The following is a 14,634-nucleotide window of genomic DNA, read 5'->3' on the forward strand; positions in this document are numbered from 1 at the left end:
AACCAGCCAGGAAGCCAGACACCATAAAGGATGTTCTGCCAAGAGACATGTGCCTGGTCTGTCCTCTATCACCCTAATCACATGCTGTGCCGCTAAAATAACTGGGATTTTATTACATTTGTTGTCCTTGGTTCTCCATAAACTGTCCACTGTTTCCTATTAGATCCTCTCCACACATCATTTCCCCTTACATACTGGCGCAAAATCTCAGCATGTTATTTGCAAAGGTTTTCTGCCATCTTTCTTCCTCTGAATAAGTGCCCAAATCTTACACCAGTGTGAAGCAATAAGCCTTGATCTCTGAAGCTTGGCTTTTCCCAGGGGTGAGTTGGAGCTGGCCATTCCAAGAAGACGATAAGGGAGATGAGTTGACGACGGGCAGTTGATAAGAGCAGCTGCTCAGGGTCAGGTGAGTGCTCAGGGACAGGTACGTGGTGATTCGTGGACACCAAAAGATGTGATCAAAATTCCACCTGCAATGAGACACCCTGAAATATGGAGGCCCCAGTCGGCAAACCCGGCCCAGTGAAATGCAGAAGGTGAGTGATTGTGTGGTGTCTAGGGCACGTTCAGTGACACCAGGTGTGTGATTAACGAATTGCATTGAATGCTGCCTGCGATGCCTCACTGTGGTGTCTGTGGGGAGCACCCCAGGTAGCGTGTCTGACAACCAGACCTGTGTGTGGACACCCCGGGAAATGTGAGCATGACCACAGAGTCACCTGTGCCACGCAGAGCGCCCTGGACTGGACAGCTCTAGCATCGGAGGGCATAGAGTCGATGGCAGGTGGGTTCTTAGTGCTTTGCAGTGTGGAAACGCTCTGTTTTGCCTGGTGTCAGGGATCGCTGGGGTCAGTGCTCCACCCCTAGCCTGGGACCTGTCTCTTCTGAGCCGGTCTGACACTTCCTTCGTTCTCTGCCTCCTTGACTGATCTTCTGGGGCTTTGGTGATCCTGCTTCACATGCTGAGCTCCAGGCTAGGAGCGGGAGAATGGCATGAGTCCGCTGCAAGAAACAGGCCTGGGACCTAGAAGGGAGCGGTCAGACATTCCAAGACCAGTCTGACCTCCTGTGCAGCACAGCCTGAGAGAACTGCCCCTGTAACTCCTACAGCGTTTACCCCAGTAAATGTATCAGACCTTCCTGGTGCTTACGGCCAGTCCCTTGTACCCCACAGAGCTCACTGGCATCCCGGGGGTGACCTATGAACTGGGCTATTCATACTGGATGGCTGCAGCCGGCGTGGTCTGCACCTGTGTGACAGGAATCCTGCTTATTACGGCCCATTGTCCCAGCAGCCAGACACCCAGATGGGGGAGGAAACATCTACGGGTCTCCTTGCCACCTGCCTCCCAGAGGAAAGGCACCTACCTGTGAGGCAGGAGCCGAGCACTTCACTCCCAGCCAGCCACTGGAGACACAGGCCTTGGCTTTGCACGATGCTCTGCAAAACTGAGAGGAAATGTTGTTGTCCACACTGACTGTGCCCTGCCCCCTTTTCCGACCGGCCCCACTGTACAGGCAGTGCCTCAGGGCTGTGAGGTCCCCAGTCACATGCACCTCAATGGGCCACTTATGCTGGCCCCAGAGGGAGACGGGTTTGCACTCCGGCCCAGCGGCAGCCTCAGGGGGGCACTGCAGGAAATGCAGCACAGCACAGCCGAGCAGTAACTATAAAACTGGTAAGGCTGCAGGTCACCCTGGGGCAGGGGGCAGGCCCGATGTCGGTGCATGGCAGGGCGGTGGGACCATTGCAGGGCACCGTGGGCAGGAGAAGCAGGACCAGCCTGGGGACAGAGGGCAGAGCCTGCACACTGGGTTTCATTTTTCTTCACTTGGGGGGCTGTGTGCAAATGAGAGTGTGTGTGTGAACGAGGGGAGCTCAGCATCTCGGCGATGCACGGATTAGCCTTAGATAAGAGCAATTAGAGCATGCCAAGTAGGCGGCAGCAAGTCTTCATTCAACAGTCCCTTTGTTTTCTGCTCATGCAGCCCTTTTTCATATTCCCCCATCAAAGTTACATTGTTACAGTGCTGGACCCCCTCTTCCTTCCTGGAAGAGAGCAACACAAGGCGCTAGTTAGGCAAGACTGTGGACAGCCGACAGATGGCGCACTTAGGAATGAGAGCAACGTGTGTTCGAAAGGTGGAGAAAAACTCACCGTGCCAGTGCTCCCAGGGCAGAGAAAGACTTGAACTAGGAAACATCACCGTGTCCATGGCACTGTGCCCTAGTGTTTTGTTGTGCATAGTCTCTATTGTTAGCTTAACTGACATGCAAGGAGAGGCTGAGGGATCTGGGCATTTAGTCTGCAGGGGTATGTCTACACTACCCCCCTAGTTCGAACTAGGGGGGTAATGTATGCATACCGAACTTGCTAATGAAGCCCGGGATTTGAATTTCCCGGGCTTCATTAGCATAAAGCCGGCGCCGCCATTTTTAAAAGCCGGCTAGTGCGAACCCCGTGCCGCGCGGCTACACGCGGCATGGACTAGATAGTTCAGATTAGGAAGCCTAATCCGAACTATCTAGTCCGTGCTGCGTGTAGCCGCGCGGCACGGGGTTCGCACTAGCCGGCTTTTAAAAATGGCGGCGCCGGCTTTATGCTAATGAAGCCCGGGAAATTCAAATCCCGGGCTTCATTAGCAAGTTCGGTATGCATACATTACCCCCCTAGTTCGAACTAGGGGGGTAGTGTAGACATACCCCAGAAGAGAAGAGTGAGGGGGGATTTGAGAGCAGCCTTCAACTTCCTGAAGGGAGGTTCCAAAGAGGATGAAGAGAGGCTGTTCTCAGTGGGGACAGAACGAGGAGCAATGGTCTCAAGTTGCAGTGTGTAGGGAGGTCTAGGTTGGATATTAGGAAAAACGCTTTCCCTAGGCGGGTGGGGAAGCCCCGGGATCGGTTCCCTAGGGAGGGGGTGGAATCTCCATCCCTAGGGGTGTTGAAGTACCGGCTTGACAGAGCCCTGGCTGGGATGGTTTAGTTGGGTTGGTCCTGCTTTGAGCAAGGGGCTGGACTTGATGACTCCTGAGGTCTCTGCCCGCCCTGGGATTCTGGGATTCTATGCCAGGCCCCAGGCTTCCCGGGACACTTACCAATGCACGGGTGGAAACCAGTCTGGCCTGGCCTGTACTTTAGCATGATGAGAATGGCTATTAGCTGTGAAGTTGATAAGAACGTGCTGAGTGTTTAGACTTTATAAAATGCTTGTAGGATGCTGCCTAGAGATGGGTCTCACTCGGATCCTGTCTAACCCGCGGTGTAACCGTGCTGCGAGTTTGCACATTGGAATTGTGAAACTCACCAAAAGGGAAAAGAATCAGCGATGAAAGGAACATGCTCACCTTGCATGTAAGAATGGCCCATGGAATGCAAATGATGTACCATGTAGCACCACCAAAGGACAGAGACTTTCCCTCCAGAAGGGGAGACCTCTGTAGGAGCTTGTCCTGTCGGTTCTGGACTCTGGAGAAAAGGGGAGAAAAATCCCCGACAAGAAGAAACTGAATCTCTGTTGTGGTGTCGGTGTCTGCGGGACAAGGAGTCCTAAACAGATGCACCGAGATCCCCACATTCAGTGCTGACAGATTTCTACGTTTCTGTCACTTTTGAAATCACAGACTGAATTCACTTGTGTGTATTTGTCACCTGCTTTAAGCTGTAACTAACTTTCATATTTCTTTTCCCTAATTAATAAACTTTTAGTTAGTGTATTACTGGATTGCCAATCAGTGCTGTCTTCGGTAGGAGATCTAAGGTTCACATAAATCCGAGGTAAGTGACGGGTCTCTTGGGACTGGATGCAACCTGACTATTTTGTCATCTTTGGTGTGAGTGAGTGTTTAGCACTAAATCCAGCTTGCCTGGGTAGCAAGAGAGGCGGCGTGTCTGCGAGTTCGTGATCGAACGTGGTGGCACTTTGAGCATTTCCATTTGATCCTGGGTTGGTGACATCTACACTGCCAGTCTGGGGTGTCTGCCCTGCCTTTAAGAGCCTGCCCCCAGGCTGGCATCCTGGGTCACGAGCCACGACAGACAAGGGGCTCTTCGTTCTAACAGAGCAAGTTAGAATGTGATCCAATGGCCCGATGTCAAAGCTAGACACATTCAGCCTGCCCTAAGGTGTGACTTGTAACAGGAGGCCATTAACCATTGGCACGAGGTCCCAAGGGGCGGGGTGGATTGTTGATCCCAGACCACTTTGAATCCAGGCTGGTGTTAGGGGACTAGCTCTGCTCTAGGAAGAGGTTGGGGGCAGTTCTCCAGCCTGAGTGTTCTGAGGTCAGATAAGAGGATCTCAGTGATCCCTTCTGGCCCTGGAGTCTGTGAATTGACACCAGTGGGAGCAGAGACAGGCCAGATCAGAGCACTGCAGAAACCCCTCACTCCCACCCCCGACTGTACGATGCAAGAGAGGAAAGTCCTTGTGCTCATCTCCATCCCTGGCAGTTTGTGACTCCAGAGCTGATGCTTTCCTCTGAGAGCTGCTCTAGATCATGCAGGAAATAACTCAGGGCCGTGTTAGACAAGAAGCTAGAGACAATGGCCACAGAGCCCCTCTGGTTTTAGATTCGACGAATCATTATAGGCCTGGTGCTGGAGCCCTCCGGATGTCGCGTGGCCCTTCTTATGCAAGCAGTGGTATGAAACCAGTGGGATGGCTCAGGCGAGCAAGCAGCATCCATCACGAATACGGGATGCAGAGCTAGACCCTGTGGTAGCATCTCCGGGGCGGGATACAGAGCTCCTAGTACAAAACACATTTAATGGAGGAAACAAAAGGATCTGGCGCTCACTCCCCTGCATCTGGCCTTAAAACGTGCTGCGTGCACCTGTGCTGGTAGCTCCCAGATGCTGTGCAGATGCAGCACCAGAAGCAGCTCTTTCCTCGTGGTCCGTGCAAACAACAAGGCTTTGCACACTCATGTCTATTGTCTGGACGTGCCTGTGTTTGCTGGGAGGCAGCTGCAGATGGCACGTCCCTGTGCTGCTCTCTGGCCAAGAGCCCCCAAGAACGGGTTAGGTTTATGGACATTCCATGTCTTGGATTCTCCAGCCCTGCGACGAGGCTGGAGGCCCCCCTGGCGGGGGTGAGTGATGTCAGAAAGCCTCGATCTGACTTTATCCTCAGCTGGAGTGAACGAGCACAGCTCCACCAGCACCCTGGCAGCTCTTACGGCGTGTGGCAACGCTCCAGCCGCGTCCTGAGGGGCCTGCACTTTGGGTGGACAGTGTTTGTCTCAGAGGCTCGCTGTGACCCTCCACACAGCCCCTTGCTCTTTACTGGAGGCAGGGGTCATGGCCTGCTGAGCCCTTCTCATCACAGGCTGGTCCATCGTTTGGCGTGAAAGCCCCTCCATAGTCCTAGTCTCCCTGCGCGGGGCAGACACTGCAGTGGTGTGGGAGGGTTGGGGGGAACCCAGGCCCATCCGCTGCTCCGTGTTCTGGCCCAGGGACTGGGAGGCAGCGGCAACAGACAGGGTTTCTTTTGCTCCCAGTTTGGCAGCTTCTACCCTGGACCATTTCCCTAAATGACCCCTCCCAACACAGTTCCTCTGGTCCCTGTGCAAGTCAGTCCTGCTCCTCCACGGCCCTCTGCCTTACTCGCAGGCCTCAGCTTGCACCCAGGGCACCTTCTCACTCTCAGATTTTGGGCTAAATGCCCTCCCTTATAGGCAAGCCCCAGCAGGCCTTAAGGGGCTGAAGATGCTCTGATTAGCCTGCAGCTTCCAGCAAGCTCGTAATTGGCCTCAGGTGCCTCCCTGGTTGAGCTGCACTAGACTCAGCCCTGGTTATTCAGGGAAGAGAAAACTGTTCCCCCAGATCCCGGTATGTCTTCCCTCCTACGGGCCACTGAGGCTCTCCAGGACATGCAGGGGATCTGTCTGCTGAAACCTAAAGCAGCTACCACTGTATTTCTCCAGCGGACAAGGGGGAGCTGAGATGCCGCTGGTTGGGGCAGGGCTACTGAGGCTTCGTAGGGCTCCCGAATCCAAAATTCTGGTTTGTTAGCAACTCCCTTGCCAGATTACCAAAGCCTTGAAAGGCTGGGAGAGTGGGATGGAGAGACTCACATCACCCCACTGAACGCTAGGAAGGAGGGACAGGAAAGAGGTGAGCGGAGATGCTGGATTCACGCTGGGGTTTGGCTGAAGGATGTGAGCATGAGAGAACAGACCTGGCCAGGAAGGGTTGTGGGCCCAGGCATTACACACCTCCCCGTGGGCCCCATAGGCTGGGGAGGGCACAGGCGGCTTTTGCCCTCTCTGCTGGCGTCTGTAAGACAGACTTTTGCAGGCTCTGAGTGAGATCCACAGGGATCCACCCAGGTACCACAAATTCCCATGAGCATCCCTACGGACAGCAGCCTTTGTGGGAGCTGTTGAGGTCATTTGAAGTGTGTGTCAGCATGGTATTGGCCAAAGAGATGTTTTCAGGGTGTTTTGCATAAGAGCCCAGAGCACTGGAGTGACCCTTTGGGGATAGTGGAATGGATTAATTAACCCAGGCTGGATCTCCAAAGAAGCCAGTCAGGTACTCAACTCCCATTGCATTTCAATGGGAGCCAGGGCCTAGATTATCTAAGAACATAAGAACAGCCAGACTGGGTCCGACCAACGGTCCATCCAGCCCAGCGTCCTGTCTGCCGACAGTGGCCAATGCCAGGTGCCCCAGAGGGAGTCAATCGCACAGATACTGATCAAGCGATCTCTCTCCTGCCATCCAGCTCCAAACAGAGGCCAGGGACACCATTCTTTACCCATCCTGGCTAACCTCCATGAATTTATCTAGTTCTCTTTTAAACCCTGTTATAGTCCTAGCCTTCACAACCTCCTCAGGCAAGGAGTTCCACAGATTGACTATGTGCTCTGTGAAGAAGAACTTCCTTTTATTTGTTTTAAACTTGCTGCCCATTAGTTTCATTTGCTGGCCCCTACTTCTTATATTATGAGAACAAGTAAATAACTTATCCTTATTCACTTTCTCCACACTACTCATGAGTTTATAGACGCTATCCTATCCCCCCCTTAATCTCCTTTTTTTCAAGCTGAAAAGTCCCAGTCTATTTAATCTCTCCTCATATGGGACCGGTTCCAAACCCCTAATCATTTTAGTTGCCCTTCTCTGAACCTTTTCTAATGCCAGTATATCTTTTTTGAGATGAGGAGACCACATCTGTACACAGTATTCCAGATGTGAGCGAACCATGGATTTATATAAGGGCAATAAGGTATTCTTCATCTTATTCTCTATCCCTTTTTTAATGATTCCTAACATCCTGTTTTCTTTTTTGACTGCCACTGCACACTGCGTGGATGTCTTCAGAGAACTATCCACGATGACTCAGAGCTCTTTCCTGATTAGTTGTAGCTAAATTAGCCCCCGTCATATTATATGTATAGTCGGGATTATTTTTTCCAATGTGCATTACTTTACATTTATCCCCATTAAATTGCATTTGCCATTTTGTTGCCCAGTCACTTAGTTCGGTGAGATCTTTTTGAAGTTCTTCGCAGTCTGCTTTGGTCTTAACTATCTTGAGCAGTTTAGTGTCATCTGCAAACTTTGCCACCTCACTGTTTAGCCCTTTCTCCAGATCATTTATGAATAAGTTGAACAGGATTGGTCCTAGGACTGACCCTTGGGAAACACCACCCCCTCCATTCTGAACATTTACCATTTATTCCTACCTGTTGTTTCCTGTCTTTTAACCAGTTCTCAGTCCATGAAAGGCTCTTCCCTCTTATCCCATGACAACTTAATTTATGTAAGAGCCTTTGGTGAGGGACCTAGTCAAAGGCTTTCTAAATCAAAGGTATTTAGATCTTTGAGGAGCTGGGCCTATGTGCCTAACCCCCTTAGGCCACTTGGGAAATCCCAGCCTACATGTACAACACTAAAAGCCATACTGAGATCTCTGTCCTTTAAGAAAAAGACAAGTGCCTGGGTCTGGAGAGACCACCTTAACGCCACGTTTATTTCGAAAATTCCTACAGAAGCTAAAGAGCCCTATTGTTCATTCGCTACAGGCTCAGGAGGCGAGAATCAATTTTGCTGAAGTCAGAATCCGCTCAGCGATCATGGACATGGGCAGCTTGGAGGCCTGAGTTCCATCTGGTGTCTTCACGGCTGCGTCTTTACTTGAAAGTCAGCCGGCTGCCCTGAGCCAGAACCGGGGGAGGGTGGGGCGGCAGCGAGGCAGAGAAACTGAGAGGTCACAGGAGTCAGCGGTAAGGAGTGCAGGCTGCTAGCACAGAGAGACTGAGGAGGGCGAGAGGGGGCCGACGGGCAGAAGGTGGAAGGCTGTTGCGGGAGGGTTGGTGGTGCTGTCTCCAGCCAGAGGCAAGGTGGGAATGTGGCAGGAAGAAGGTAACGGGCTGGGAAGGATGGAAGCTGAAGGGATAAAGCAGAGACTCTGCCTCACTCTCAGGGTACAAGTGTGCCTGGCCACCAGCTGAGAGGCTGGCCACTGCCAGTATTCAGCATCCCGAGGGGAATGGTTCATGGTTCGGGAGCAGGCCTGGGCCATGCAGGAGGCGGTCAGGGGAACGCCGGGGATGGGAGCAACTCTGGAGGGTGTGGAAGCTTCCAACGCCAGCCCCCTCAGCACTTGTGCCCTTTCCTCTTCGCAGGTCTGTCTGTGGCTGGGGGAACGGAGCCCACGTCCATTATCCGTTGGGATTCCCCAAGCACTTCACTACCCAGCGCCCCTTCGAGTCTGCACTGGGTGCCTGGTCTGCCTGCAGCAACTGGCACGCTTGGGACCTGATTCTGAACAGTCGCCACTGCTCTCAACGCGGGGGAGCTCAGACTCAGGGCAGGCCCCTTCTCACGAGCGGGCAAACGAGCTTTTCCTGCTGGACTGGTGCAAAATGGAATAAGGAGACCCAATCCGAACTGATGCCCCTCTGGATGGATCGTTATTAAGCAGGCGCCGGCCCGGAATGTCTATCATCATGCTGACACACCTTCTCCAGCACATGCTCATAGCTTGCACGCATGACGCCGGGCTCTGTGTGCAGCACCGCCATGCTGCAGACCACTACAGCAACGCCCATTAATTCCCCTGAAAACACAGCCAGGCCCAGGAAAATGGAGTGAGAGAATTGCTTAAGGTCAAAGACAACTAGAATCAGAATCACCGAAGATCAGGGCTGGCAGAGACCTCCGGAACACGTCTAGTCCAGCCCCCTGCTCAAAGCAGGACCAGCCCCAGCGAAATCATCTACATCTCTGTCGCAAGCTGGATTCTAATACGATGCCTTCCCAGAGAAACCCAGAGAAAAGGAGTGATGCTGCATAGAAGAGCCGGCCTCGGCCCCGCAATCTCAGATGCGTTGGTTGCTTTGGGGAAGCAGCAGACACAGAGAGGGACCAAAGGCAGGTATCCTTGGAGGCACGACTATTGAATTACACACGGGAGTTTATCACATACATCCGCCCGGTGGCAGTTCTCCTAGAGGGGTAGTTGGATCTTTGAGATCTCCTGCGGGGTCTAGCATCTGACAAAGAGAAAAGATTTAAAATAATTTGAGAGAGATTATAACCTAGAGCAGAACCAAGTCAAAGGATTCATTCTTATTTACATGCCAGCAGCTCCTAAAGGCCCCAGTGGAGGTCAGGTCCTTGTGACAGGCGCTGCACAGACACAGAGTGAGAAATGCGCCGTGAAGAACTCAGCGTTCACTTAGACTCCAGTGACACGTCCAACCTGGAGTGTAAAGTCCAGCTGGAGGGGCTGTGCCTGCCCTAGATCTACTCATAGAATCATAGACCATTAGGATTAGCAGAGACCTCAAGAATCATCAAGTTCAAGCCCCTGCCCCAAGCAGGACCAACACCAACGCAATCAGCCCAGACAGGGCTTTGTCCAGCTGGGGCTTAGGGTCCACCACCTCCCCAGGGAACCCACCCCAGTGCCTCACCACCTCTCTAGGTTTTCCTAATATCCAACCTAGAGCTCCCCCACTGCAACTTACATAAGAACGGCCGTACTGGGTCAGACCAAAGGTCCATCTAGCCCAGTAGCCTGTCTGCCGACAGTGGCCAGCACCAGGTGCCCCAGAGAGGGCGGACCGAAGACAATGATCAAGTGATTTGTCTCCTGCCATCCCCCCCCAGCTGTTGACAAACAGAGGCCAAGGACACCATTTCTATCCCCTGGCTAATAGCCTTTTACGGACCTCACCTCCAGGAAATTATCTAGCTTCTCTTTAAACTCTGTTATAGTCCTAGCCTTCACAGCCTCCTCTGGCAAGGAGATCCACATGTTGACTACACACTGTGTGAAGAAGAACTTTCTTTTATTAGTTTTAAACCTGCTACCCATTAACTTCATTTGGTGTCCTCTAGTTCTTCTATTATGGGAACTAAGAAATAACTTTTCTTTATTAGCCCTCTCCACACCACTCATGATGTTATAGACCTCTATCATATTCCCCTTCAGTCTCCTCTTTTCTAAGCTGGAAAGTCCCAGTCGTTTTAACCTCTCTTCATATGGGACCCATTCCAACCCCCTGATCATTTTAGTTGCCTTCCACTGGACTCTCTCTCTGGACATTTAGGTGCCTAACTCCCATTGATTTAGTTAGTTAGATGTTTAAATACCCTAGGACCCAGATTCATAGAGCTATTTAGGAGCCTAGGGGGTATTTCAGTTGCATGTAGGGGCCCAAGTGGAGATTTAGTTAAAACAAATATGACCTGGATGAATGGATAGTAAAGTGGATAGAAAACAGGCTAGAACGGTGGGCTCAGTGGGTAGTGAGCAACAGCTCACTGTCTGGTTGGCAACTGGTATCTAGCAGAATGTCCAAGGGTTCAGTCCTGGGGTTGGGTTTGTTCAACAGCTTCATTAATGACCTGGAGGAGGGGATGGGTTGCACCATCAGCAAGTTTGTGGATGACACTAAGCTAGGGGGAGAGGTAGGTAGGCAGGGATAGGGTCCAGAGTGACTTAGACAAATTGGAGGATTGGGCAAAAGGAATCTGATGAGGTTCAAGGACGGAAGAATCCCAAGCATTGTCACAGGCTGGAGACCAACTGGCTAGGTAGCAGTTCAGCAGAAAAAGACCGGGGGATGACCATGGATGAGACACTGGATATGAGTCAACAGGGCGCCCTTGTAGCCAAGAAGTCTGACAGCACATTGGGGTGCAGTAGGAGGAGCCTTTCCAGCAGATCTAGAGAAGTGATTATTCCACTTTATTCGGCTCTGGTGAGGCCTCAGCTGGAGTATTGCCTCTAATTCTGAGCCCCCTAGTACAGAAAGGATGTGGACGCACTGGAGAGGGTCCAGCGGAGGGCAACCAAAATGATGAGGGGGCTGGAGCACATGACTTACAAGGAGAGGCTGAGAATTTGGGCTTATTTAGTCTACAAAAGAGTAGAGTGAGGGGGGATTTGATAGCAGCCTTCAGCTCCCTGAAGGGGGGTCCAAGGAGGATGGAGAGAGGCTGTTCTCAGTGGGGGCAGGTGGCAGAACAAGGAGCAATGGTCTCAAGTTGCAGTGGGGCAGGTCTAGGTTGGAGATTAGGAAAAACTATTTCACTAGGAGGGTGATGAAGCCCTGGGCTGGGTTCCCTAGGGAGGGGGTGGAATCTCCATCCCTAGAGGTAGTTAAGTCCCCGCTTGACAAAGCCCATCTGGGATGGTTTAGTTGGGTTGGTCCTGCTGTGGGCAGGGGGCTGGACTTGATGATTCCTGAAGTCTCTGCCCGCCCTGGGATTCTATAATTCTGTGAGCCCACATGAAGGCTTCTGCTCAGTAGTCAGCAGCTCGGCCCGTCTAGCCTGCTTGTCCTTTCACTGCTTGACCCAAGGGTGGGGGGGAAGGCATTACGGAGCCTGCGTTGAGGTGCATGCCTCCAAACCCGACTTCCCAACGGGAAGCACTTTTTCTGGAAAAGCGTCTGTGGCCAATGTAGACGCGCTTTTCTGCAAAAAAGCCCCGATCGTCATTTTCGCAATCGGGGCTTTTTTGCGGAAAAGACTACTGGGCTGTCTACACTGGCCCTTTTCCGGAACAGTTTTTCCGGAAAAGGACTTTTGCCCAAACGGGAGCAGCATAGTTTTTCTGGAAAAACACTGACAATTTTACAGTAGATCTTCAGTGCTTTTCCGGAAAAGCAAGCGGCCAGTGTAGACAGCTGGCCACTTATTCCAGAAAAGCAGTCACTTTTCCAGAAAAAGTGGCCAGCTGTCTACACTGGCTGCTTGCTTTTCCGGAAAAAGTGGCCCAGTGTAGACACAGCCCTGATGTTTCTGAGCTTCGCCCTCTAATTTATTTCCCTGCCGAAAGATACTAAATAATAATAAGCTTGTATTAAAGCAGAAACACGGTCTGTGCTCTCGGAGGCATGGGCTTGCCTAGGAAAGGGATGGCTGTGTTCTAATTTAGGCAAATCCAGAACTGTAGGTGGGACTCTACATCGGTCTGGGAGAAAAGGCTGAGTTTACGTCCGATTTAGCTTGCGCGTGGCAGCAAAATCCAACCTACACTCCACCATTTTCCCTAACCCCAAAAAGGTCTCGACCCTGCATGCAAAGCAGCACGGTTAGCATCGACTGATCAGGGAGACTCCCCAGTTGTTGTTTCCTCCTGAATCCGGCTCAAAACATTCAAACTGTGCGTCACTACGTTTCTGAAGTGACTGGCGAGTTTGCAAATCTGTAATGGGCGTGTCGCTGGGAGGCTGCTGTTGCCACGACTGACCTGTGAAGAGATACAGGCAGCAGGTCAGCATGACGGAGGCCAGAAAGCAACCAGTTGAACCAACCATTCCCAGCCAGCAAGACCAGCCGAAGTTGTAGTGGATTCCCAGGAATACGTTGTGTAGCACCAGAGTGGCTCTCTCCACATAGACGTCCACCGCGTACCACACAGAGCCCACCATGCCCAGGACGCCTGGACAAAGAACAAAGTCAGCTGAGAAACAGCAGCACGGAACGCCCCCGGCGCGCATCCACCGGCCACTCTCCTTGCGGGGCCGGGCCAGGCCAGCATGGCCAGAGCTGCCAATCCCGAGGCTTCAAACATCCTGAACCACACTCCAAAAGCCAGGAGATTTTTTTAAAAAGATTCAGTGTTGGGGGGGTGAGAGCAGTAAAATCTCCCTGCACCTCTGGGGCGAGGGAACTGGCTTCCTCTCCCTCACCCTCTGCCTCTCCCACGATTGTCCTTTTCATCCCCTCCCCCGTCTCCTTTGCGGCACCCAGCATCACCCCTGCTCACATTTCCCCTCCACGCTCCCGGCAGGCTCCTTCTCCCACCTGCCCATCAGTTTATTGTCCCGCATGTTTCCCTCCCAGCCTCCTACTCCTCACCCTCTGCCTCTCGGCCCCGGCTCTGCCTGCACCCCGCAGCCTCTTTCCGCATCTCAAGCGACCCCTCACTGCCTCTCTCTCCAGCTCCCCCCATTTCCTCCTCCCCCTAAATGCCTAGCTCCCTATTACACTGTGCAGGCCACAGTGGAGGGAGGAGCAGCTGTGGAGGGTGGAGCGACACCGCACATGTCTGTTTTTCAGCCCCAGCCCGCCTTGCCCCGGGGAACAGCCCTAGAAAGGGCTACATTGCCGCGCTTAGGCAACTACTGGTGGCTCAATGGGGATGCTTCACAGTTACCAGGGTCGGCTGGTCAGGAGAGGGACGTGCACCTGCATCTCTAAAACACAAGGGCTCTTTGCAAAGCTGCCAGCAGGGGGAGTCCTTCCTGATTGCAGATGGGCAATACCTGCCATAGGCCAGGAGTGGCTCTGGGGACCCTTGCTCCAGCGTCACAGCATCAAGGACAGAGGCAGCTCCCAGCCCAGCAGGTGCAGAGTGGCAGGTGAATGTTCGCTTGGTGGACTGAGGAGCCCCTGGCAGTGTGTTGGATCCCAGTGAGAAAAATATCCCACTGGGCAGAGCTGCCTGCTGCGTCCTGCAGGACATCTGTGAGGTAAATGGGGGGGGGGGGAGGCTGGGGGAGGAGCTGTCCCCAGATTGGGGGCAGTGACAAAGTGGCTTTTTGCTGACTTTGAGCCAGCCAGACACCAGGCTTTACCTGTAAGCTATTATTACCATGGAGCTATGTGCTTGAGGGAGCACTTCCGTGGTCAGCCACTGTATGTTCTGTGCTGGCGCCTTCTCTGGCCGGGCGCATTTGGTACCACTCAGAAGGGAGTAGCTCTTGCTATATATTTATCCGTGGGACTGGGTGTCTTCCTGAAGCCAGGACTCGTGTGGCGCTAAGCGTGCCTCTCTGCACCTTGCGCGCTTGGATCGCACCCTGTGTCCTACTGCGTTTGCGGTCAGCTAAAAAGACCACTTGATTATCTAACACGAGAACTTTATTGGGTGGAAATAAGCTGTGCTGAAAATCCACGTGCACCATTCTGCACATTTCTCACCCCTCAGAACGGGGTGACAATTTACAATGAGAGTGGAAGTAAACCAGGATTTCCATTTGACACACAGATGCAGTTTGCTGTGGCTTCACATCCCCGGTCGTGGTGCCCGCAGGTCCGTGTGTGTGCAGCGGTGGGTTTCCTCACTGGCCCCCAGTGTGAAGAGCCAGGAGTGAGAACACACGGCCATGTGGGATGCTGGGGGTACAGAGGAATTATCGTGGTTTTCTCTGGAGAACGCA

General features: G+C 52.7%; 1 protein-coding gene across 1 annotated transcript in view; it reads right to left on the reverse strand.

Annotated features, from left to right (window-relative positions):
- Positions 1 to 7,697: 7,697 nt before the first annotated feature.
- Positions 7,698 to 14,634, reverse strand: part of CLDN19 (claudin 19) — a 55,108-nt gene continuing 48,171 nt past the window's right edge. Inside the window, exons 6-7 of the mRNA XM_089773058.1 lie at positions 12,720 to 12,911; positions 7,698 to 9,507 (exon numbers count right to left, since the gene is read on the reverse strand). Coding sequence (XP_089629184.1) covers positions 9,416 to 9,507; positions 12,720 to 12,911 — 284 coding nt within the window. The 3' untranslated portion in view covers positions 7,698 to 9,415. The remainder of the gene's footprint in view (positions 9,508 to 12,719; positions 12,912 to 14,634) is intronic.

This window comes from Pelodiscus sinensis, chromosome 24 (genome assembly GCF_052426305.1).
Source record: "Pelodiscus sinensis isolate ZL-2025 chromosome 24, ASM5242630v1, whole genome shotgun sequence".
NCBI classification, from domain to species: Eukaryota; Metazoa; Chordata; order Testudines; family Trionychidae; genus Pelodiscus; species Pelodiscus sinensis.